The sequence below is a fragment of the Epinephelus moara genome, chromosome 9, assembly GCF_006386435.1.
Source record: "Epinephelus moara isolate mb chromosome 9, YSFRI_EMoa_1.0, whole genome shotgun sequence".
NCBI lineage: Eukaryota > Metazoa > Chordata > Actinopteri > Perciformes > Serranidae > Epinephelus > Epinephelus moara.
The window spans coordinates 25739396-25765795 of NC_065514.1; the positions used below are offsets into that span (position 1 = coordinate 25739396).

General features: G+C 39.1%; 1 protein-coding gene across 2 annotated transcripts; it reads right to left on the reverse strand.

Annotated features, from left to right (window-relative positions):
• Positions 1-625: 625 nt before the first annotated feature.
• Positions 626-20152, reverse strand: aff1 (AF4/FMR2 family, member 1). 2 transcript variants are annotated; one of them, XM_050053342.1, is made up of 19 exons: positions 19949-20152; positions 17150-17261; positions 15363-16199; positions 11925-11966; positions 10137-10223; positions 9833-9866; positions 8356-8413; positions 7724-7865; positions 6572-7606; positions 6394-6482; positions 6047-6272; positions 5775-5866; positions 5162-5225; positions 4916-5052; positions 4677-4748; positions 4172-4265; positions 3977-4011; positions 3631-3869; positions 626-3331 (listed from the first exon to the last, which is right to left on the reverse strand). In XM_050053342.1, exons 1-19 carry the CDS (start codon positions 19999-20001, stop codon positions 3207-3209), a joined length of 3573 nt encoding a protein of 1190 aa, XP_049909299.1. In that variant the 5' UTR covers positions 20002-20152; the 3' UTR covers positions 626-3206. The 2 variants fall into 2 exon arrangements, with proteins under 2 accessions (XP_049909299.1, XP_049909298.1); XM_050053341.1 differs by having other exon boundaries at positions 7724-7868.
• Between the last annotated feature and the right edge of the window lie 6248 nt (positions 20153-26400).

Here is a 26400-nt window from a genome sequence, read left to right on the forward strand (position 1 = left end):
ACAAGTTGACATTAAATTTGTATCGGATGTCCTGGGATGTCCTTATAATGACAACTTGACATTAACGTAAAGACATCTTCTGGTAATGTCATCCTGGTTAATGTCAAGTTGTCATAATCAAGACATCCCAAACAATGTCAGCTTGTCATGACAAAGACAACTTCTGGTAATGTCACTTTGATTAATGTCAAGTTATCATAATCAAGACAACCCAAACAATGTCAACTTGTCATTACAAAAACCGAATGACACTTAATGACAGCAGTCATAAACGTTTGACATGTACATAATGTTTATGACTGTGTCATGTCACTCTTATGTAGATACCTTCAAGTAAAGTGTTACCAAATATTTAAACTTTTAACGGCAATGCCATTCACCATTATACCGTCATGCTGTAGTCCACTAAAATGATAACCTGTCTGCCGTTTACTGTCTCCTTGATTCCTTGCGAATGTGGCATAAATGTTATATATGTAATTTACTGTTCATGTGTTATTTACTGACCTTTACCACCAAATTGTGTAATTCTTGTTTCCTTTGAAGAAAATAAGAGCAAACGACAATAAATTAAGAGTAAACAACAAATTAATTTCCAGTGTTTATTCATCTCTGTACACTGCAACACAAATTCTTTACATATTTCACAAAAAGGAAAAAAAATCCCATCCTTCAAAAACCTTTCCGAACATTTTTTCCAGTAAATAATTATTTGGACAAGAAGTGTAAACTTGTTGCAGAGTAATTAATAAATGAAGCACCAACAGTCGAGAATGATGGAAATAAAGCCACAGGTTGAAAAAGACAAGAAAACAGTTGAAGTTGCACAAGTTATGAATTTCAAGTGCCAAAATGACCTCGTGTGCAATAACAAAAAAAAAGAGAAAAGTCTAAAGATCATTTCTAGAACAGCCGGCTGATGATCGGTACGTAAAAATAACCCCAGATGCCACAGCACCTGTGCACTTGCTCCTTACTTTAAAAAAAATATCACTTTGTCATTTATGTGAGAAAATAAATTCAGGGACACTTTGTGATCCTCGTCTAGCCCTTTTATCGCGTAATTGCACAGACACACTAACTGATTCAACAAGCAAAACATTTCAAAACCCAATGGTGCTCGATTCAAGAAACGTACTCCTCTAAAGCACTGTTTCTTTTCTCACTGATATTACACTGATTATTTCAGCATCCCCCTGTGTATCAATAAGAACTTGTGATAACTATTTCAACAAACCGCTAAAAAAACTTGAGCTCACTTTATTGCTTTGAATCAAAGTTACAATAAACAAGAGTAAAGACTAGCACAGTCCCGCCGGTCTTAGGAAAGTGGTGTTCTTTTGTCCACACTGAAATTAACTACAAATACTCAAAGTGCATTCTTTAGTAAGCTATCATTTTGGCCATTTATTCTACTCCCACAGATTTTAGTAAACATATTGCAACTTAACATTCGCTACTCAACAAAAGTGTGGGAAACAGATGAAAAGCAGCTTACTGGTGCAAAAACAAATAAAGGGAACACTACTGTAGTTTCATATCTGCTGAACGACTGTGGTCGTCCCACCACACGTGAAAGGTGACTCAAACTGACAAACACAGCCGATGCTAACCTCTACATCCACCACTATACCTCAGGAGAGTCGAAGATGTAAACATAACCCCTCCTTTTTTGTTCTTAAAGATGGTTACTTCACTTTGATGTTGGTATGATTTCCATTAGAAGGAGGGCACAAGTGCAAATTTCTTTTAACTGGATGACAAGAATAAAATCTAGTCTTCTCTGGTCTGACAAAGGAGTCACTGAGCTGCAGCCATCAACGATCATAACAACAGATCCATCAGAAATTAGTGTCTTTCAGTTCCAAGACATTTTCAATCATCATTCTTTACGACACAAACAAGAGTCCAGATGCAAACGACAAAATGTTTATGCCTTGAAATTCCACTGATGCTACACTTACACCTCACACACAATGACTTCCTTATTCATTAAAGACCGAACAGCTGTCAGTCTGAAAATGTCATACAGGTAAGTCTCCCCTGAAATCATAAAACCTTCCCTACTCTTCCTCCTTATCTCATTATTCATGTCCACATGTATCGTTGTTTTCAGCAACACTCTCAATCTATACGCAATTCAATCTACATTCAACATGTATTTGTCAGGAGGACAGACATCTAATTAACAGTATGGCACTTTTTTTTCTGTTTGTTTTATTCTTATAATGCACTTATTATTGCACAAGAGGTGTGTTTCAGTGTAACCAGAGCTGTGGGAATCTGGCAACACTCATCTGAAAAAACTGAAAATACAGATGCCAACAAGGGATTAGCTAAAAATGAATAAAACTAATGCTAATTTAAGATAATTATCAGGTGCTTGTGCAACAGTGTCCCCACATTTGACTTGTCTCTTTTTCATACGTAGTCAAGATTAGACCGTGTCACCTGTACAAATGTGATAAGAAATTAATTCATGCACACCAGAATTCTTAGGGGTGATCTTCCTCGCTGATTTGTGGGAGAAATGAAATGCAGAATTTTAAAAAATACAAAAATCCCTGAATCCAAAATCAAACCTCTCAGACTGAGACAGGGGAACTTCATCTCTTTTTAAGATAAATTAAATAAAAATCATGGTTCATTTAAGCAATGATTTTAGTGCCTTATAGTGACATTAATAACAACAGTTGGGGTAATAAATAAGATCTGTGTCTGGACTTGCACCACAACCACATGATGAGGCTGGGGAGAATTATAAAGCCACCAAATGGTAGTTTTGGTTATATTTCATGTGCATCCTCCATCCCAAATGAGTAAGGTCACTCCTGAATAAAGAGCCCTGATTCACTATTGATTCCATGACATCAGCTGACAGAGGAACAGTAAGGTGATGAGAAAATACATTTATTACAACAGATGTGACCCAGCTCAGAAAGTTACCAGAGAAAAAGAAAGAGAAACCAAAATAAAAAGTGCAATGATCAGTGTGGTATCCTTAAGAACACACATCACATGAGAGGAGATCTCTGTCTACCTTTTCACAATGAGATGAGTTCATGTCCATGTGAAGTGAAGAAAATTGGCGCAGAGGTCCAGGGCCAGGTCGGTATCAGAGTTAAACACAGTGAGGTGCAGTAAAGGTAGTGACAGGCAGCTTGAAGGGTTTTGCAGGTGTTCAGTGATGGGGGCAGGTTGCTGGATCACTCTACCTTTCGGCTTTCCAGCCTTAGCCAGTGGACGCCTTGTCTCATGTAACGGACCATAGAGCTCATACTTGATGTGAGGCTTAAAGGACCCATAACTGTGTCCAGCTCTGTCAGCATACCTGAAACACACAGAAATATTAAAAACACTTAACATCACACCGACACAACACTTAGCGTTTTGGCTCAAATTTAAATTTAGGATGTCTCAATCCAATCTCAAAGATACCTTTTGGGGGCCAACCAAGGTTTTTTTTAACTGATTGGGATCAGCTATAATGAGCTATATAGAGCCCAATCCCATCCTTTGTTTTACGTCACCTGTCACACAGGTGCATTTCAGAATCATGGAATATTTTTTTATATGTTTTGATTTAGCATAGAAATGTGGTAACACTGTCTCTTTTCCATCCATTCTTACCGCTGCCTTTTTGTGCCAGCTCCTCCGCCTGTTCCCAGATGTCGTAAGCGCTCAAGAATAACGTAGTGATGTTGACGTAGGTGATTGCCATCTGTCCAATGGACTGGGGAACTGCCACGGTGCTGCTGACAGGGTCCGCAACCAACCCGCTGCCCCTGTGGCTGGAGCTGGGACCTAAGCTGCTGCATGAGTTGGCTGGAGAAGGCATGTTGGGCGTGTAGGAGGGTGTGACTGTGACTCTGAAAGCGATGAGCAAAAAGATGTACATTTTTTCTGCGCTACAAGTATGACAGCTTGGTGCGATATACCCACACAGAGAATGTCATACGCAAACTAGATGACTTACCTTGATGTAACGGCAGGGGGCTCATGTGTTGAGTTCTGAAAGAGGTCCAAATTCAATTAGCAAAACAAGTTAGGTGCCTGTTTTCCAGCTCAGTAAAGCTATTAAATTACATTTTTTAATTAAATATGATTTAAATAATTGCAAAACAATGACACTGGAAATAAGGGGTTATGGTACTACTACATTAATACTTACGCTGAAGTGATAGGTGAGGGTCTTTGAATACTTGAGTGCAGTTTTGTGTTTCTGGCAAAACATGGCCATCTGCAGGAGAGACTGGCACTTCAAGCTACAAGACACAACTGAATGTTATTCATAATTCACATGATTCATTAAATAAAACAAAGAACAGGCTGGTCATCCTTGTGTTACTGTTTTTTCACCATCACACAAAACAACAGATCTGGTTTAAGTTCAAGATATTTTGTTTGTCATTAAAATGAATTACTTATAATAAATAAATTCACCACAGATGGTCAGATCTACAAACTAGCAGAGTTATCTCACACATAGAAATTGCTATTGTCGAATCAATTCAAATGAAAGTCTCCAAATCTGTCCTGTTAACACAAGAACCACTGCATAGATGGCAAGTTTAAAAACACAAATAAAGCTAAAGAGGAGACAAATGTATCATGAGAGATCCGATGACACATTTTGATGTGTGGAGAAAAAGCACATCAAGTATAAGGTACCTTACCATAAAACTAAAAAGTCCTTTTCTGAGGGTGTAGCAGAGGCGTCCACTGAGTTTTTAAGTTTCAGTACGAACCTGCGGGAGTGGAGAACGTGGCGGTAAAACTAATGCATGGATCAAATTCAGTTATGGAGCCAAAACCCTCATGTTACAGCTTGAAATTTAACATAAACATAAAAAATATTTTGGTGTGTGTGTGTGAGCATGACAAGGTGCAGATGATGATAGAAGTAGGTTCTTACCCGAGCAGGTCCACTGTTTCTGCAAACATAGTGTAGGACGACATTGAAATTTGTGGATCTTTTTCCATCGCAATGCCACTTTCAACAAAGAAGATGACAGCATCCAGGTAGTTGAATGCTTTGCTGAGCTTATCTGACTACAGAGAGAGAGCGGAATAAATACAGTTTGGTCATGTGTTGTATCAAGGGGTAGACGGCAGTAATTTTCATAAATGAACTCAAAATGAACAAAAAGAGAGATCCTACCTCTGCGTCTGCTTTGTGCTTCAGCTTTTTGGCCTCCTTTATGTAGTGCTTCACTGGATACTGCCTACACATTAAAAATAGGCTTTATTAGATGAGGAAAAAAAATAAAATAAAATGCGACAAACAACTCATAGCACAATAACATTTGTCATCACAGCTACAAAATAAGTGCACTGTTGTTAATTAAAACTGTATCAACAATTCCATGGAAATACTTTCAATAGCAGTCCAGAAATGTTGCAGTTTTCTTTTGACTGTCCATCATAAAGTAACTGACTTGCACTGGCTGAGTATTCTGACGATAATGTCCTTATTATCATATCCATTGTGGATATGGACCAGAATCTTTTGAGACCGCCCACTTTTTAGACCCAGTGTAACCCCGTGACTTAAGTCCAAGAACATAAGGAGTTTTATCTGAAATCAGACCGTCTCCTATGAGTTTTCTTTCGCCATGGAAAAGCTAATACACCCAGATTAAACCTGAAGGAAATATCACGATTAAGGGAGAAAAATCCAGCCAGGTCCTTACACAGGCTTTTAAGGGACAAAACACATTCAAAACTGTATGTTAGAACAGCTGAACAGCTCAGCAGCGAGGTTTTTTTTTTACCTGTCTTCCAATCTGAGCAGGGGCCTGTTGCTCAAAGCTTCCCTGGCAGGCTGTGAAGATGATGTGACGGCAAGGCTGCTCTTGCGGGGCTTCTAAGATTTCAAGGCAAACATTTGATTACAATTTGAATGGTTTTCCTCTTGATGTAATAGTCCATTAGTTAGCCTTTTTCACTTGTTACTGCACGATCACTAAAACTATGAGAACCTGCAGAAGTTTGTCTCAAGAAAAGAAGCAATGCACTAATGTACTCTGTGCTTACATCCTGTTACCTTTTCAGAGTGTGGGTGCTCTGTGTGCTTTCCACTGCTACTCTTGTGCTTGCTTGACTCTTTTCTCTTTACAGCCTCCTTACTGAGCTCCTGCGTCTCCCCTGAACTGCGTTTGTGCAACTTTGGGCCTTTAGCAGAATCTTTGGGTGTCTGAGGCTTCTGCAAAGGAACAGGATTTTTCTTGGCCTTCTTTGGCTCCCGGTCCTTTGTTGAATTGCCAGAATGTCTGTGGGTGACAAGATAAAGAGAACCCATGTAATCTGACACACTCTCTTACAACATTTTAATGTTATCCCTGGCAAAAAAAAAAACCAAGTACGAGAGGCCTTTAAACTTAGGGGACCTACTCCATTTTGACCGACACATGAGCTGATGAGGTATTCTTGTTTTCCAGCCTCTGTTTCTTCCTGGGAAGAGTTGCATTGTCTATCTCAGCCTAGAAGACAACAAAACGCATATTAAAATAAAAATATTACGTATATATTTATGCTGACTAAAACAGACATGTACCCTCATATTTCTCACATTTTGAGATACACTCTTTTTGCTGGTTTTGGTGAGTTTGTGTGCCGCAGAAGCATCACTGCCCCCTCCATTTTGCTCTATAACCAGTGCTGGTCTCTTTGCATTGTTGGGTATCTTCTGGTGGTTGCCGGAGGTGCGGGGGACTCTTGAGAGCAAACTTAGATCAATCCTCACCAGCAGGGATCTAGGAGGACTGTGGTGGTCCCGAGAGCTCTTGGCTTTCTGCCCAGTCTTCTCTGAGTGCTTGTGGGTTGTTTTGTGAGGAATCTTGGTGCCCTTCTGGCCAATGGTCTCTGATGTTTGTTTGGTACAACTGATTCTGAGCAAAGGGGCGGGGGACAGCTGGTCAGGCTGAGCAAGACTTTGTGTGGGGCAGGAACAGGGGTCAGGATATCGTACACCACATGAAGGACAGTGACCACACAGGACCACTGTGACTTGAGGCTCTGATACAGCCTTCTGCTTGTCAAGTGACATGTGTTTAGAAGTCCTCTTACTGTCTCTTTTAGTGTCACTGCTGTCCTTGCTTTTCTTGCTATGTCCTGCTTTCGTCTTCACCTTGGGTCTATCTGTGAAACAGGGGTCTTTGTCTCGGGTGGCGACAACCTCCTCACACTTCACGCTGACAGCTGCTTCAGTGCGATCTGGGCAACCTGCCTTTGTTGGTTTTGAGGAGTACGTGTTGCATGAAAGTTTCTTGGAACTGCTACAGCTGTTCAAATCAGCAGAGGGGGATTCGTGGCTACTTTGATGGTTATAGTTGTCCTGAGGGTTCTCACTGTGCTGCTGGGGCTTCGTAAGCCTATCTGGGAACTTTTTCCGGTAAGAAGACAGCTGAGGTTTAGACTCCTTGGTGGGGTTGACCACCTCTACACTGAGTGAGTGCTTGGAGCTTTGAGTGGGCGGTGGCTGTTTGTGAGCGGGGCTCTCAGAGGCATGTACACTACTTTGACTCTCAGTGCCGGAGTTCTGCTGGCTGGACCGGATCCAGTTCCCCAACTGCCAGTCAACATGGGTCACTGCTGGAGCATCAGGCTAAAAAAAGAGACAGTGTGATTTAAAAAAAAATGAGGGAGAACAAACAGTTCAGAGAACACATGTTTGTGTGTCCTTTATTAAATGTGTACAAAAACAAGACAAGCAGCAAATTACCTCAGTTTTGATGGAGTTGATCGCTGGGGGCTGAGGTGGCTCCTCGACGGTGCTTTCACTGTCTGACTCTGATCTTGAACTACTCTCTGAGTCACTGGAGCTGGTGGACTCTACCCCTCTGGAATGTGTTGCTTCAAATGAACTACTGTGTACACACACAAAACACCACAATAACATCACATTATAGTGTTAGTTATGATGAAATAATCATTTTGGCTACATGCCCAGGCTGTGCTGGTAAACAGCACATTTGGCCAACATGATGTGTGAAGCGGAAACCAACAAAAGAAATGTTTCACCTTGTTTTTGTTATGGTGACTGGCAACTTGTTCATTCTACAAATGTTCTTCAAATTAGAGCGACAACAGATTGTTAATCAATTAGTCAACTGATAGATTAAAAATTAATCTTAGTAATTTTTCAGCCAAAAATGCCAAACTGTTTCCTTGTCATTTCTAATAGTGTGAATATCTTAAGGTTTTAGTCTGTTGGTCAAATGAATATATCATCTTGGGCTGTAAATCTTTTTCATGTCAATGCCAGAAACCCTGATGAAGCCAGCTGGTCTAGTTTTAGGTTGGTGTCATATTTTGAAATTATGCCACAAAAACTGTAAAACCCAAGTCACGTACGATGAGGAGCTCTGCTGGATTAGCTGGGATGGATTGGCAGGAGGGGACTCATAATTTTCTGGAGAGAAATGACAGAGAAAACAAACAGTTTGACAAAGGAAACAATAAGTCATTACATGTACATGTAAACATAAAAAATGTCTACCGATAACTTCACAGGTTATAGACTATTAAACACTAAAAAGACCAAACTTTTAAAAAACTAACCTGCAGATAAACCAATGCTTCAAGACATCCCAAGGGGCGTTTGCTTTCTAGTAGATTCAAATTAACTAAAGCACAGGCTTTGCTACAACTACATCTACTAGCAATCTATTTAAACATAAAATCTAGTGTATTGTTGTATAAAGGAAACAAAGACAGATGATGTACAGCTACGTCTCCAGGAGCAAAGATGGTACAACTGTTGCTACACTTTCTTTATCAAAGTCCTCAATCAATCTGAAAACCCACATCATTCATGTCAAGATGATCAGGCTGATGCTCCTTTTCTATAACTCAGTAAGTTTGCCGTCTTTGATAAATCATACAAGTCAGTAGTAGACTGTCCCTAAAATGGTTTGCTGGCATTTCCCCACATTAAATCAATTTGCTTGGGGAACTAAAGTTCAGCATCTGGCTGACTGAACAACTGACAGACCTGAGTTTGGGCTCTATATCCTGCCTCATACTGTGGAAAAATAGTTACGGTCAATTGCATTTAGGATGGCCAATGGATTTAAAAACAGCTGCTTTATTACTGAATTGTACTATACAAGTATTTACTGTTAGTTTATGTTACTGACTCCTCTTCTGGCAGGTGCTTCAACAGCTGGGCGACTACTACCAGTAGTGCTGACCTTTTTTTGTAATGCCAGACACACTTGGGTCAATGGATATATAAGATAACACCAGAGAAAAATGAATGAGCAGTAGTAGGTATAGACAGTGATGGATAAAAACCAGCTCTTGATGAAATAACAACACAATGTAAGTAAATCAGTAAAAGAGAAGGCCTAAGAGCAGTGAGAGATCACTCCTCCCCTGACTCCTACGTGACTGTCTCTTAGTCTTAGCTGAGGTTAATTTGGGATAAAATTGCAGGGTTGTTTCTCTCCTCGGGTACTTTGTGGCCAGTTCAAGTTGCCATAGAAACAATGCCATGAAGAAAATATAGGGCAGAGACTATCAGCGAGGTGCTGCTTTAACTCCATTGATATAAAAAGTTGAAGAGAGGTGAGCAGAATATTTACATTACACTTACTTCCACTAAAGACAATCAAACCTCAGACTTTATCTACAGGCTGTACAGTAGATGCTTCATGATGACGGACTGATCTGTCTGCTCCCAACATCAATTTCAGATATACCAGACTTTAGCCCAAGTTTGCACTCAGAAATGATGCTACTGTATCATAGAAAATCAACACTATTTATTATCAAGTTCATATTTGTTCTGTGCCTGCACTATACTCTGCTTCATTCCCTCATTACTCACTTTTTCCTGGACATGAGGAGACATGCTCTGCTTCCTGTGAGGGCAGAAATAAAAGACACATGCAAGCTTTTACCTTGGTCATAACATTTGTCTGATTCAGATTTGTACAACTGCATTTACACTTAACTGTTAACTTAAATATTTCTGTGTGATAATCAGTACTGTATATGCACATTAATATTTCATTAACAAGACTTTTTTTTATCTCAGTGTTCATGCAGTCTGCATGTGGGCAGCACCATAAGTGTCAAAAAAAAAAAAAAAAAAGATAGATTTCATTGATTCTTAACCTTTAAGCTCTTACCTTGGCTGGAAACGGGGACTTGGAGGGTTCTTCTGTGCTAGGTGTGTGTATAGCTGTCAGGAGGGGTGGGCATGAGCGGGTCATTTCCTGTGGAGAGGAATGAAAAATAGTGTCAAGTGTTAAGAGCCTATCAACAAAAGGTAATAGCTGTCACTCTATATAAAATAAACATTGATGCATGCAGGTGTCCCTCACCACAGTCTATTTCAGACTAAGTGACGGCACATGATAGTTTGTTTTTCATTGCACCTGACACAAACACAACTGACTTCTCTAAACACGGACTTGCGTAATTTTACCTAAATATAAGCATGCAAAGAGCGTCAGATGTTCAGTCACTGTTCGACACAGTAGAATCAATACAATGTGTGAAAGAAGTACGTTTGAACAGGACTGCTGATTTTCATGCAGCACCCTGACTTTACAAGGAATACTACAATAAACAAGATGCAGTCAGTGGCATTTCTATGGACGCATCCTCACTCACCAATGAGAATGGACAGACTCATTCAAACTTCATGAGAAGAGAACAAGTACAAAAATGATAGCAAAACATGACAGTGGAGTTCTGTGAATGCACATCACATCAAACCTTTAAGTGGATGGGCTACAGCAGCAGAGCATTGTGCTGGGTTCCACTACTGTCAGCTACAAGCAAGATACAAAGGGGGAGGAATCACCAAAACTAGACTATCAGTGAATGGAAAAAAGCTGCTCCAAGAATTTTGACATGTGTTGCATAATTTTGAATGATAGGCGAAAAAAAATCACCAGTTTATATGATGATAAACTGTTTACCTGTCATATCTTCTAATCTAATCTAATCTAGTCTAAACATCTAGTTGTTTACGTGTCATATCTTAAATGAGTTACAACAAAGACCATGTGGGGTGCTGATGTTTTCATCAAACATCAAAAAAAGTTCAGGGCACAGTAGCATCAAAACAAGGGCACGATCAGAGGAATCCAAGTCCCTTTCGCATCGTGCTAAACAAGGGGTTAAACTACATGAGTCCATGTAACAGTGCTTTTTTTTCCACAAATTACTTTCTTAACATTCATATCTTTTTCATTCTTCCCCCAGCACAGGTCAGTGGCACAAATACTTATCTGTGAAAACTCAGTGAAGCTGTGGGGTGAGTGAACAATCGAAAATACACAGAAACCCAGCGATAAAGAAAATACTGCCGATCCAGAACAGGAGACTGTTGTAAGAAAGCTAAAGAAAAGTTTATCTGCAGTTGTTTAAGTTCATAGGGTTGTTGAGCAACTAAAGGCATGTATGTTTGCTCCTCTATGATTGGAAAGGCAGCATGAGCACAGTCGAATTCTCTCAACATGACAATTCTACAGACAAATTTTGTAAGAATAGACCAATCATCCCCTGATTATAGGCCCTCCAAACCCCATGAACAATCACACAACATGACTTGTGCACTCCCATTTACTGTGCTATCACAATTTGCTGCAGCTATTCTTGCAAATTGTACATGATCTGCTGCCAGGGCTTAAATCAAGGAACATTTCTGTGCCTGAAATGTGTGCAGAGGTTGGGAGAAAGGATGAAGGGTGATTGGGAAGCGAAGGGGGGTTCACAGAAAGAAGAAATTTGCACTTACGTGCAGAACGGAGGAGGAACAGGAAAAGCAGCCGAGATGAAGTGTTTAGATTAAGTGGTGCAAGAACACTGGCTAAGTATGTGTGCGTAAGTAATTTTATATTCTAAATTATAATGATAGTAAAAGACAGTAACCAACTGTAAATGAGAGTTTAGACAGCTGAACTTACCCTCAAGATGTCTTCGACACACTGAACTTCATTTGTCCTTGTCTGTAGAAAGGAAAGGAAAAAAAATATGAGTTTCCAAAAAGATAGTGAAACACCTGTTTTCCAATTATAGCCTGAAAATAAAATCATAATGAGGTTTGTTTAGGGGCTAATGTTTCACAGGGCAAACCATATGTGGCATTTCACAAGCCAAACTTAAAACACTACATTTTAAGTTACAGTATTTCTAATTTGTATATTTGTATGTTTATGCCCCCTTGTTAGGATGGTATGGAAAATTAATAAAAAGTCTGTCACAAAAATAAAATAAAAACATTTAATATGTATATATATATAAATGTAATATATCTTACCCCATTTATATCTTAGATTGTTCACTCCTCGTTGTTGATGTGCTGCATGCGGTGAATGCAACTTTATCTCACCCACATAGAGGCTTATCTGTCCCTACTAGGGGTTTTGCCAGTTGTCATACAAGGGCTGTCATTTATCTTAAAGCCTGAAATATGGCAAATCATCTGTAGGTATACTGTTGAAGTTGTGGCGAATTGAAAACATCTACCAATGTAGCAGAACACAGGAAATAAAAATAAATCAAATCAAGAAAACAATTAAGTATAACAATGTTTGCATTTAGTGTGTCACAAAAAAGATATGTATTAAAAAGAGCAATTATTTAACTTTGTCTCTCATTCATGAATGTTCCATGCCACATTAAAATCAAACCAAAGTGGAGAGGTATGTAGCATGTCAGTGCTGTCCAGCAGGGTGCAGCACAGAACAGCCCATACTAAATGCACAGCACTGACATTAGTGTTCATAAAGATGTGCAGGGGAGACTTTTCTTTTCTGAAATGCATTTGGCATTGCCCATGCCAAAATGAAAAACAATCAGTTTTCCCATCACAGCTTGAGCACAGTGGTTTGATTTTATTGTGGTATTTTTAAATTTTATGTCAGAATGGTAAGTAAATTGTCCATTTAACATATGTTTTAACATATGTTAAATATAGCACAGTGAATGCATACATCAAAAAGGAAATACATAACAATGTGGATTGTATTTCACTTCATTTTGTTTGTTTGATTTAGGCATTTTAAATCTTTCACAGAGCACCAGATGACAGTAGGTGTTGTGACAAAAACGCCCACTTTGATCTTTGTGTAATAGCCCTACAAAGTCTCCATCCAGAGAGGAGAAAAAGATCAGCTGAACCATATCATATATTCTCTCTGCTCCATGTATATCCATAAACATCTATGAATAGAATGCAGTCCTATACTGTATCACCACTATGTGCAGCCTCAATCACTAGATAAGTGACGCAACACCCCCGTATCAGGCAGCAGCATAGGCCAACTCTAACGTCAGATAAATACTGTGTGTGAATGAATGAGTCAACAGGCTGCATTTCAGTTTGTTTTCAGGCCTGTCTTTCAGCTTTTCCTTCTGAATGGACAGTGTTTGAGATAAGGTCAGAGTGAATGGGCCCCCAGAGCAGTTATGTAAGTTGGTGACAAAGCTCATTTATTGTTCTGCTGCTGAGCCCTGGGCAGAAGTTATCAGAGGCAGCTAAGGTCACATAACACAAACACACAAAACACCAACCACAGGCTGCTTGCCACATTTACTACGCTACGCACCTGAGAAAGACATGACACTACATGCTCAGAACTGCCTGCTTGTGAGCAGTATTACATTAAACACAAAATAGTGATACTTGCAGCTCAATACTCTGAAGTGCAAAACATTGCCTCTCAGAACAACTACAAAACAAACAGCAATGAGGGTGGTGTGTAACTACTTTGCGTGACTAAAGGTTTTCACATTTGTCACACCAGTTTAACTGTAATCTAGATGCCTGATTAACATTTAACTTTGCTGTGTTTGTACAAGAACGTTTACTCTGTGACACCTTTGTATTGGCCCGTGTGCAGGGTTAACACATTACTGTAATCTCATCACTTCTTCACGTGTTCTACATCTCAATGGTTTGGAAGCTAAAGGGACACTTCAGATTATACTGTATATCCAAAAATGTCTTACATATGTCTTATTGCATATGTGGAACGTAGCTCAGGAGTGAAGGCTGGTAAGGAACAGGGGAATGACTAACTGCTTAGACATCTTGCACTAGATGAGTCCCCCGGCTGCTGCTGCTGCCGCTGCAGAAGGGGGAGGTGCTGCGTGCTGCAGGTGCACGGGTTGTGTGTGTTTATGAATAGAGTTGAACTGGAGTTCAGCCAAATTCTGCCAAACAAAGCAAGTCCAAGACCTTTTTAAACGCCTGAACAGTCAAGCAAGAATATCAAAACTATGAAGAGGTTTCAGGGAACATCCTGAGATCAGCAGGCACACAATCCTCTACATCAACAGTATGTTCATAGGCCACACAACAGTGCTGGGAAATAAGAAGTAGGACTTCCTCGTCCTATAACCTCCCCACCTTCCCAGGAAGCACCATAAGAGACTCAGTAGTATATGATATTGCTAAACAATAATATCTGTTGTTGGAGAGGAAAATATACTCCATATAAAATAGCTATAGCAGGAATTTAAATCATATACCTCTACACTAAACTATCTACACCATACTGTACTTCCGATCCTACATTTATATATAACATTGTTCTAGTGTTGCGTTAAACAAATGCATTGCTAAAGTTTATAGAGACCAGAAGTAAAACTGGAACTTCCAGGTTATTCACCAAAATGTAATTAAAAATCAAACCCACATTTGTAGTAATGAATATTACAAATAATCAAGTAATAAAGAGAGCTGGATATGATAAATACCACTGAATGCTGAACACCAAGCTACAGCCGATAGCCCATAGTTTAGAGTTTAGCATAAAGACTGGAAACGGGGATACGGCTAGCCTGGCTCTGTCTGGATGAGACGAACGGTATGAGATTTTCACAGTCCGTCCTAGAAAATACAGCGGTTTCACAGTATCATGAATTATCAGTATTATAACTATAATTAAAACTTGACACCATTTTGTTAATAGAAGTATGTGTAAAAGGACTCCCATGTGAAAATAACTAAGACAAAGGGGAGATTCAACATCCAGTTGCATTTTTTTCAGTATTATAGATAAGCAAATGTACACGGTACAATAACCGCCAACTTTTATATCACGGTACACCTTAAAACCAGTATATGGTTGCAACCCTAGTTTAAGAGGTAATGAAAACTGCCTTCCAGCACCTCTACAGCTCACTACTTAACATGTCATATCTTGTTTTGTTTGAGTTGTACAAAAATCAAAGTGTACAAACAATAAGTAGCAAGTTTAAGACAGATATAAGCACTATTTCTAGCCAGGCTAGCTGCTTCCTGCTGTTTCCATTTTTATGCTAAGCAATGATAACCACCACATTACATATTAGATAATATCATAACACAATTATGAGATCTTAACAAGTATACTCACCTCCAAAAATTGTGGCAGTATCTTCGTTTTTCCCAGCTCAGATTTGTTGATTAACTCTGGTAGAGATGCATATGGCTCTGGTGAAGGCTTCAGCTCAGGTGACTCGCTGACCACCTGGTCCTGACCATCCATGGGCCGCACATATGCTGTCGGCTTCTGGGTCATGACTACACTGGGCTGCTTTGACGACAGGAGAGAAGGGAAGGTTTGGGAAGGTAGTGTGTTGCCCTTGTTAGTGTGAGGCAGAGATGCATCTTTGGGGGACTGTTTAAGGTTAAGTGTGGAAACATCCGTAATGCTGGCAGACTCTGAGGGATGATCCGTGGACCCTTGATGCTGACGTCTATCAAAGGTGTCCTTAGTGTCCATGTCAGTATTATCGTGGTCACTGGAATGTGGGAAGGGTGGCGGCTTAATATCAGAAGACTGAGAAGACATTTCCTGGGGAAGGCTGACACGCTCCCTGAGATCTGAGTGGGCTTCACTCTTCTTTGCTGAGTGGCTGAGCTGACTGTGGTTCAAAGACGCATTTGAGAAAGTTGCTGAATGTCCACGGTGGTTAGGAGAAGAAGTGGCAGTGGACGTCCTCGTGGGCTGAGAGGAGTAACCGTTAACAGAGGGAGCTTTCTGATTTTCAGTAGGCATGTAATGGACCTGGTTTTGGAATGAAGGTTTGGTTGGTTTATCTGTGTTTGGCTGTCCCTGATCTGACTGTGAAAAGGTTACATAAGAAGGAATGGGTAAAGGCTCCACGGCAAAGGGATACGGATTATTCACATCTTCATAACTGCCCAGCATCCTCTGGATTCGATTGGAAAGCTCATCCCCTTTGTTTGTCTGCAAAAAGAAGCAGCAAACACTTAGTGATGTTAACAGAGGAAAGATAACTCTCTTTTTAACATAAATACACTGAACCTGGTTTTGGAATAAAGCCCTTAGTTTTGTTTAGTCCCCAAACAAATACACCACATCACACTGCTGACAGCAGCCGTCCTTTTTTGAGCATAAAACAGTCAAGCATTAAGCCCTCATTGATGTTTTCTTTCCCTGAAATTATTCCATTTTCAGAAAGATTGGGTCATTTGAAATCCAACAAACTCTGTCCCTGACTGGCTGCAGGTGATCTACAAGCACCTATAATAACAGGCTGCCCCATCTTATTTGTAGAGGCTGTTGGCGCCATATGTAGCCACAGAGGAAGAGTTCAGACACTACTCAAAGCTGAAAACAGCCGCACCGTCTTCTCTGCATGTTTTCTTTGCATAAAAATATTACATATTATTGATTTAATCAATCAAAGATATGACAGAGAGGACAGTGATCTTTGTGGTCAAGAGGCATAAAAAACATTATCCTTTTCTCTTACAGAAACTAAATGTGATTTTAAGTTGGGTTGAAGCCTTAATAATGCAGCACATTATAGCATTTTATCATTTTACTACGATCATTATGGAGAGCAAATTAACCAATGTTATCGTAATTTGTTATTTGCCAAAATGATGGAAATGAAGAATTTTGACAGACCTGTGAAACTAAACCTACACAGTTGTCTGCAAAATGTTGTTTTTCCCTCTATTAAATATAATTTTCAATTTTTTCTCTCAGTATTAGAATAATATTTAAAATAGTACAAGTAAAATTGTGCTTGAAAGTCAACACAGTTATGGTACTGACTCTTTACAACTTCAAAAAAGAGACCAAAATAAGCATCTTTTTATCCACAACAACTACCGTAAAAGCCCCGTGTCATCATTAGAGTATCAACCTCCTTGTACGTGGGTCTTTACCTTGTATGGCTCCCCAAAGAGTGGAACATTCTCAGGGTTGAGTTCTTTGGCTTCGCTTGTTTCTTGGTTCCTCTGTTCCCATGCACGGAGGCGAAGACGGTTCCTTTCTTCACTGTCGAACATTACAAGAGAAATACAGATCTTAAATCAGCATTGCATTTACAAGTGCATCATTTCAACTGTAACACTGGATGCAATTAGCCAAGTTAGTGCCAGAGGTAAAGATGCAGTAGGTGCCTTGAATATTAAAACTGATGTTCATTAATGTGTACTGTCCCTTTCAAATAAATAAAAAAAAAAAATAAAAAAAAGAATCTGGTGACAGTATTCACTGCAGCCTGTTTTTACATCTGTATTTGTTTTAGATTTTCTAGGATTTTAGACACTTACAAACACCAGAACAATGCAATGAGCCTTATGATAAAATCAGTTCTGGCTAAAGACACCTGAAAATTTAGAGACTGTAAATTTTATGGCATCTTATCACAGACTCCGCTACCCAAGGGGCAGAACATGAGTGTCTAATGGGAAAAGACAGTGCCCATCATATCAACAGACAAGTTTAATTAGACTCACAGACGCCGTGAGGATTCACCACAACATTCACATCTGTTCTCTTTAGTCCCTAAAGATGACTCACAGCCCATGCACACATCAGATGGATACTACTTAATCCAGACTGGATGCCAACAGCAAAAAGAGATTGTTCACTATAGTGAATTACACTGTGGAACATCATCAGGCCCCATGGGATCAGGCCCTGTTTAAACTTTAAATATACTACAGTGAACTTATCTATAGTTTTATATTTTGTAAGTTTTCATCCCAAAATACAGTGTTGATCCTCCTCACTGACAGCAACCCCAACGGGATGCTTCCATGGCAACAAGTGGAGCAGTGCAGATTTGGGACTAAGCCAAACAGATGAGCACTTCCTACTAGTACAACACAAACTGGCACTGCCCAGTCACAGTATTAACCAGGGATAAAGCAACATGCAGTGCCTGTATTAAATTACTCACAAGTCGTCCAAAACAAACATGAAACATACATGTTGTTGATGATTGTACTTGTTGATGATGAAACACAGCACATAACTTATAGAAATAATTATGAACAACTACTCAGAGTAATATATATATATATATGACTGGAACATAAACTGTCCAGAATAAGCACTCACTGGGATTTAATCTTCATCAACGTCTAATCATTTAATAATTAGTCACATCTGAATATTGTGTTTAACAGGCAAGCTCAAGACTCACCTCTTTGAATCAATGCAAACTATTTTGAGTTGTGTGGCTGCTCTGTTGGGGGTTTTGCATCATGAGAAGGACTTTTTTTTAATTTCATGACATTTTATATACTTGAAGACTAACTGAAAAAAAAATATCAACAAACTGGCTGTCCATGAAAATGATTTTTATTGCAGTGCAAGAGTTAAACTACCCTACCACTGACTGACAGTCTAATGAGGAATGTCCACTTTAGTCATCAGTTGTGTTGATGTCATGTCTGCTGGCATCATAAGCACTTTGATAGTGGTGACTAAGTTCTCTCCAGTCCTCACTTCACACAATGTCAATTTCCAAAAATGTGGACATTCTTCCAAACCGCTCAGAAGATATCCACAATATATTTGATTTTTTTTCTCTGTTATGATATCAATCTGTGATCAAACAGGTACAAACAGGACAAAGATATTTTAAAAAACCCTCCCTGCGATGATGACGCTCTACTTCCCAAAACTGATGAGTGATCACACACTTCTTAACAGGGAACACAACCTTGGTGTACTATTGTTGCTGCACGTGCACACTGTGCCTATGTGTAACAGAAAACAGAAAATGTTTCATTACACATTGGCTATGTTCTGACAATGCATATATCAGACAGTATAGGTTTGCAAGCAGAGACTATAAATCTGCATTTTACTGAGTTACCAACATATAATGTGAAATGCATGAGCAACCCAAAGCAACAATCTAAAGGCATACTCTACTTTTATATGCCTTTAAAACTTTTAACACTGACTTTAATTAGTATGCAAGACATGACCAGGATCTTATGTGCTGCCTATCTGGCTAACCAGCAGTCTAAATAAATCTGAAGCTGCCATTTAAGTTAACAGTCTGCTAGAGAGCTGAAGCCACAATAGTGTTGAGCATAATTGTGCTTTACAGTTGAAAAAAAAACTATCAACAGACTAGGAAACATAGGTTTTATATAGCTCTTCTGCTCAGATGATCACAGCCAAAGTCAAGATAAATATTGATTTGTGCTTCCTTGTCAGTCACCTTGTCCTGTCTTTTTAAGGTGAAAAAACGAGAGTCAAACCAGTTTTCTGTTGTTATCCAACTTGTTAGCAAAGATTCAAGTTAGTCAAAACACGACATGGTTTTACAGTAAGTCACGTGTAAGTACAGGCGTAGCGTTTGCTTTTAAAGTAAACTTAAATGCACATGAAGTAGCTTGCATAAACAGAGCAGCCCCTTTAACCAGCTGGTAAAAATCACACCAGCCTGCTCTTTCCAGCTGATTCCACCTCTTCCTCGAACTGCTTATCAAAGCTAAAAACCCTGCCATGTCAGTTTAACATTAACCACCACAAAAACTACCACACTCCCTTTCTTTCTGATACTTTCACCGAGTTTCAAACTAAAACTTTACTTCAGCCAAGTGCGCTGCTGGTGAGCTGGCTAACCGTACCCAGCTAATTAACGGTAGTTACCCGGTCAGGCTGGGAAGCTAGCGACAGCTGCTAGCAGCTAGCCGCGGCTGTGTGTGTCTGCCTACCTCGGCTGAGATGCCATGGTGCGCCTCTCACAACAACCAAAGTTGGTTGTCATGTGTTTCTGACAGTCCCCCACCAAGGTGTCCTTCTCTCTTGGTCACATTTTTTTGTTCGCGCTGACGATAATTAGTTAATTTAAATGGCTGTCAGGCCGCCGTTGTTTGATGTTGTCTGCTAACCGTCCGTGTTTGGGTTGTCCACTCACACTCTCTCTCTCTCTCTGCCTACTGGATTGTTCTACTCTATTCAGCCGTCCGGGGACCGAGCTCTGTTTTAGACACTCATTGCAGCTCAAGCTTTTCAGAAAACACCTCTAAAGCAGTTGTGTTACTATCATACGAGTAAATATAAAGGAAATATAACAAATGAGCCGATTAAGAGCTGTATTAGTCACTGTTTTTTCTTTACCACCACAGTTTGTCCAAACTTTACACTGTTACCCCTGCGTGACAGACATGGTACAGTCACCTGTGTGTAGACACCACAGTCTGCTGTTTATCAGTCCTGACAGTAAGTTTTAAAAGCTGATTTGAAAGCTCATGCATGTTTGCAAATCACCTTCATTTCAAGTGACTGTTGACAGCAGGAGAAAAATAGTCATCACCTGAAACAAACAAGGATAGATGGGACACAATACAAGCTGAAATTTGAGCCCAAAAGTGACAGCAAAGGGTAATTTTAACCATTTGTTTTCCTGTATAATTCCTGGAATAACAGAAATCAGAAAAACTGTGTGATTTTTTTTTTTTATGATTATGGTTCAGAAAGGCTGTCTCACACACACACGGTCAATGGACCTCCAACTTAAAATAAAAGGTTAATAAAAAAAAAACTATTTAACCCTTTGAAACCTGAGCAAATTTGCTTGATTTTTATAACAACATGAAAAGCAGAAATTACCCCAAAAATTGCAAGAAATTTGTAAAAAAAAAAAAAAAAAAAGAAAGAAAAAAAAGGGTTCAAAGGTTTAAAAAATGAACCAAATGAGCTACTGAGCTGCTTTATTAGAAATCATTGAGTGTATGTTTTAAATTCCTATCTGACAGAATTACCTTTATTCAAAGCACATTTATACTGCTGGTAGTTCATTCTGATACCTGACAGAATTACATTTCTCTCTTTAAAACCAATTTATGTTGTTATTTATTTTTTAGCTAATTCAGCAGACTGTTTCAATAGACATATCAAAACTTAAAGGAGGCACAGGTGTAGATTTCAGGGGCCCAAGGGACACATCCACCTCAATATTTAGTGTGTGGATTTGTCCCCATCCAATAAAAACATTAAAGTAGCAGAGGGCTTTTATTTTGACAAAATTAAAGACATTTACACATGCAGAAAAGGCACAACTTGGTGCATAAAATTTCACCAGATTGCAAGAAATTAGGGGTTTGATGCTCAAAAATTTCTGGAGGAGGACCCCCTCTTTCATATGGTTCCCTCCTAATGTGGAAGTAAAACCCATGATATGAGGTTGGGCAGTTCTGTCCTGATATTTAATGGTAAATGATAACATCAGGATGCAGACACAGTACAGTAACTAATATACTAATTTATTGATATGGAGATTATTTTGTCTTGGTTTATGCATGTGAATCCAATTTAAACAGAAACGGCTGAGAGATATGGACAAAAGTGATTGTGGATACAGCAAAAATTCTTTTACTTAAAAAAGACCAAATGTAGTGCACAAAATATTAATGTTTTGATCAAGAAATGAAGGAAATGTGTCACACCCTTTTTGGTTGTTGGTGCATTACCTTACCTTGTTTCCAGCTAACAAAGCAGGACCTCTGGAGCTGGCAGGGATTCACTTTCCTGCCCAGAAACACTGGAGCAGATCATAAAGTCTTCTGACTCACTCTGCCACCTTGGTGCCAGTTTTAGTGAGTGAGTTCAGATTTGATGACACAGAGCCCAAACCTGGCAGTGGTTGTGATGTCTCCTGTAGATTTCAGAGATTAGCCTGGGGCAGAAAACAGATAAATCACTTAACACACTTCAACAAGACATGTAGGATGAACATGCTGATGAAGTGTGTCACAAAAGAATCGAGCAGCCTGTGTCTGCTGTTCTTGGAGCACTGACACCGGCACGTATGTGATTTAATGCAGGCCTAAAGCACAGGCTGTGCAGTAACGTCTGTTATTGGACACTTACCCTGGGTGGGTGCCGATGCTGGCCGCCTGCCAGCACAGCACACCGACATCATCTTACTTCATTTAGACCTAACTGGAGGCTCAGGACAGCTGAATGCACCATGAGAATTTTAAGACTGTAGCCAGTATAAAGATGTAAAAGTTGGGGCCTAATGATGGTGATAAGAAATATCCAATATAAGTATTGAAAACTAAAAACTGTGGCTCACTCAAACTCATTCATGATATTCAGGTTTAACTATCTTAGAGGTCTGTTATGGAGGGAAATGTAGATTCAGAGTGTATAGGTTGGGCTTTATGAACACAGTATTAATTAAGCAGTAGTGTACACCCACCCAGTGTACTGTCACAGAAACTGCATCAATCCAGGGTTTTAATATTTAATCTTAAGGACTGACTGAGGGCAATGATTGGTCAATGACATGGATCATTTTATTGTGTGAAGTGTACTGGTATCGTAGTAAATAGTTTAACTGTTTCCACGTTATCACTCACAGTTTTCGTGACACACACACACTCACAAACAGACACAGACACACAAACAAACACACAATACTGCTCTGACACAAGCATGCCATCCAGAGGCTGAATAGTGTGCAGGACTGCAGTCTGATACCTTTATTACTCCAAATGATAACCAGTAGGTGTCACTATATCTTTTCTTGTGCGCACAATAGCCAACATATACATCAACAGCAGGTAAAATTTGTTTTTGGTGAACGTATGTGCATTATATGACAACCAGAGCAGCACATACTGACATGGCACATGTGTACAGTAACCAAACAAACACATACAGGATGCACACTGCACATATAATACTGTATATAATAGCAGTATTCCAAATATAGTAGTATATCTCCAAAAATCCAAGTACAATTAGCCCAAACTTATTAGTTCACTATTTGTATAAGTGTATACTTATTCTGTTTTGCATGAACTGTAATATGAATTGGGTTTACAACAGTAGGTTCTCAGTCTACACAAGGTTACAATAATGTTTTTGAGTGTTTCTCAACAGTCAAACACACAAACACAATAAACATGTGACTGAAAAAGGAAAATAAAATGATTTAACATTGCTATAAACACAACCATTAACATATATACATTTTTCATTGAACAGAGAACTTTTCCATCACTTTAGTTTCCGTTGAATCCAGCAGAGCACTGTGTCTTGCAGGTTTTCAGCAAACGTCTCTTTGCGCTCGGCAAAGCCGGATTCATAAACGCCAAGTAATTCGCATCATCAAATAGCCTTCACAACTAAAACAGGAAACAAAATGTTTACGAGTCACATAAATCAACCTGAAGACAAATCATGTATTCTGATCCTAAAACACGCAAAAAAATCGCATCATGAGACAACTAATGTTGACACTGAAAGAATATATAGACTGTATAACTTTCATCCTGCCAGCTAACCAGGTATGATAATGATTGGCAATTTGTATTAATGGTGCAGAGACTCCCCTCTAGAATTTACTTAAACAATGAAAGTATCCATAGTGGATCATTATCAACACAGATATGTGATCTAAATGTTTGGAGCCAATGAAAAAAAGGCAATGAAAATATCTTGTCTATAAGAATCTATCACACACAACAAAAAAAATGAAAGTGGAAAGTTCAACTCTGTGAGACAGCTGCTAGATTTGGTTATTATGGTTATAACACAAGCAAAACTTACACATTCAGATAAGGTTTGACAACCTATCATGTTAGAAACAACCAATATACTGATTGTCAGTGATCGTTGTAGAATATACAGTGGTGGAATGTAACTAAATGCATTTACTCTACCTACTGCACTTCAGCACAAATTTGAGGTACTTGTACTTTAGATGATTATTTCTGTTTTATGACATGTTTCACTTCTCCACTAAACTTCAAAGGGAAACATTGTACCTTTTACATTTATTTGACAGCTATATTTAGTAGTTATGTTATGAATAGCTTATACAATATGACACCCTGTTACAGATTAAAGTGTACAGTGTATACAAGTGTAGCTGAATTGATCAGTCTTTTTTTTGTAAAACATTTAAAAATATGAGGCTTTACTGTTTTTCTTTCTTATTATTTTATTAAAGTAGATTTATTTGTAATATTTATTTTTCATTTTGTGCTTTTGTTGGACTAAATGAGCATCGTCAAGGTGCCACGTGGGCTCTGAGAACTTGTGACATAATCTCTCACTATTTTCTGAAGTTTTACAAATGAAAATGAATTTTGAATTTTGAAAAAATAAAGAAATTACAAAATTAGTAATCATGAGTTGCAGCAACCTTTTATAAGATAGTTCAAAAACAACTAACTGCAAAATTAAAATGCTGCTAACACATTAATACAATACAATAATGTGATGTATAATAGTATAACACTCACAGGGGCCACTTTTCTGCATTGAGTGCTTTTACTTTTAATACTAATTATACTTACAAGTAACATTTCCAATGCAGGAGTAGGCTATTTTTTACAGTGCAGTATTAGTACTTTTATTTAAGTGATAGATCGGAATACTTCCTCCATCACTGAGCTTTTATCCTCCACCTTCTTGGTTGGACTGATTTGGGCTTCTCTGCCAGAAGGTGACCAGGAAAGGAGGACATTTAAGAACATTGTCCCCCAGAACGTCTTCCTGGGTGGCAACCTGCACGCAGAACGACGTCCCCACAGTCCCTGTGCTGAAGTGCGTTGTGACGTCGTATCGGAGGCCACAATTGTCTGCGATTGTCGTGAGGCTGTTGTGTGCAAGAAGCGTGGTGGCAGTGGGGGCAGTGGCTTTGACTTCCAGCATTTCATGTCCAACTTTAGATACATCCACAGGCAGCACCACATAGGCACGAAGAAAGCTCTCTCCAACGGTACACTTGAGCTCTTCAGACCAACAGTATTCCCCGAGGTCTCCTAGGAAGAGAAATGATTTTATGAAGGCTGATACAGCAGATACTATGTGCAACTTGAAACAGTGTCGGATTGACATATAGACATCCTGTGTGATAGGCTACCTGTCTCACTTTAGAATAGAGAGTTTCAAATGTGAGCTTACCTTCTGTGGAATCTGTGAGTCGTATATTATGATTGTCCTGAAGCTGCAGTTTCTTGATGTATGTCATCCCAGTGCACTCCATCAAACAGTCCGTTAGATGTGTCACCGACATATGGCCGGGGACTGGTTTCAGCAACGTTTCCTTCTCTGAACATTCAAATGCCCCTACAGCCAGCAGAAGGGGAGATAGTGCGCCAAAAAACACCCACAAAGAAAAATATCTTGACATTCTGTCCAGTATCAATAAAACATCAGTTGCTGGCAACGTTGAGTTGCTGGCCCAGATCTGGCTGTCTTCTTGTAGAGTAGTTGCTTAGCAGTACTCCTGGATCAATATCTTTCTTGCACAACTTGACAATAAGTTAAGATTCCACTGCAGCCAGGAAAAGATTTACAAAAGCCCCGAGTACATGCACAGCAGCTGAAAACATGAAAAAGAAGTGCGCAGCTTGTTGCTCTTCCCCTGACTGCATCTGATTTCCTGGAGAACAGTGCCAACATTTCTTCCTCTACTATTTTCCTCCCTCTAAACTACAAAAGTAAATGTGTGGCAGACATGTAATCCTGGAAGGCTGGTATGAGGAACGGCTTTGACAGTCATACTAACTCTTTTCCATGAAAAAGGTTTCAAGAAAAAATTACTGAGAGCAAAACAGCTGTTGATTGCAATCATCTTTATTCAAATAATTGTGAGAAAGGCATCAGGAAATTGCTACAAATGATTAAGATGTTACAACAGTGTCATCAGCACAATAAAACATTTTGCATTTGAGCTAGATGTTTTGATTGAGTTGAGGTGATATGTCACTCCGATAAGTAGTAGCTCACTTGTGAAAAATACTCGAGAAAGTGAATGATGAGGTAATTTTGTGAAGTCAGTGGAAGTATACAACAAAATGACAAACTGAGAACTTTTACTTATCATGACAAATGCTCACATGAGAAAAAACAAGAACTCGGCTATTTAAAAAAATGTATATAAAAGCACACAATATGTAAATCAAACAAAATGTAGATAAAAATATAGAATAGACAATAAAATGTGTGTAAAGCAAAAATAAACTACAGGTTAAAAAAACTCAACTGACCATTGTTTGCTTTAAAAGAAATTGTGATTTAAAGCAAACAATGGTCAGTTGTGGCAAAGTGTGGTACTTTGCCCAGTAAAGTAATTTAATTAAAGATCACTTTACTGGGCAAAGTACCACACCACAGCAGAGTACTGAAATATGAAATTTTTCAA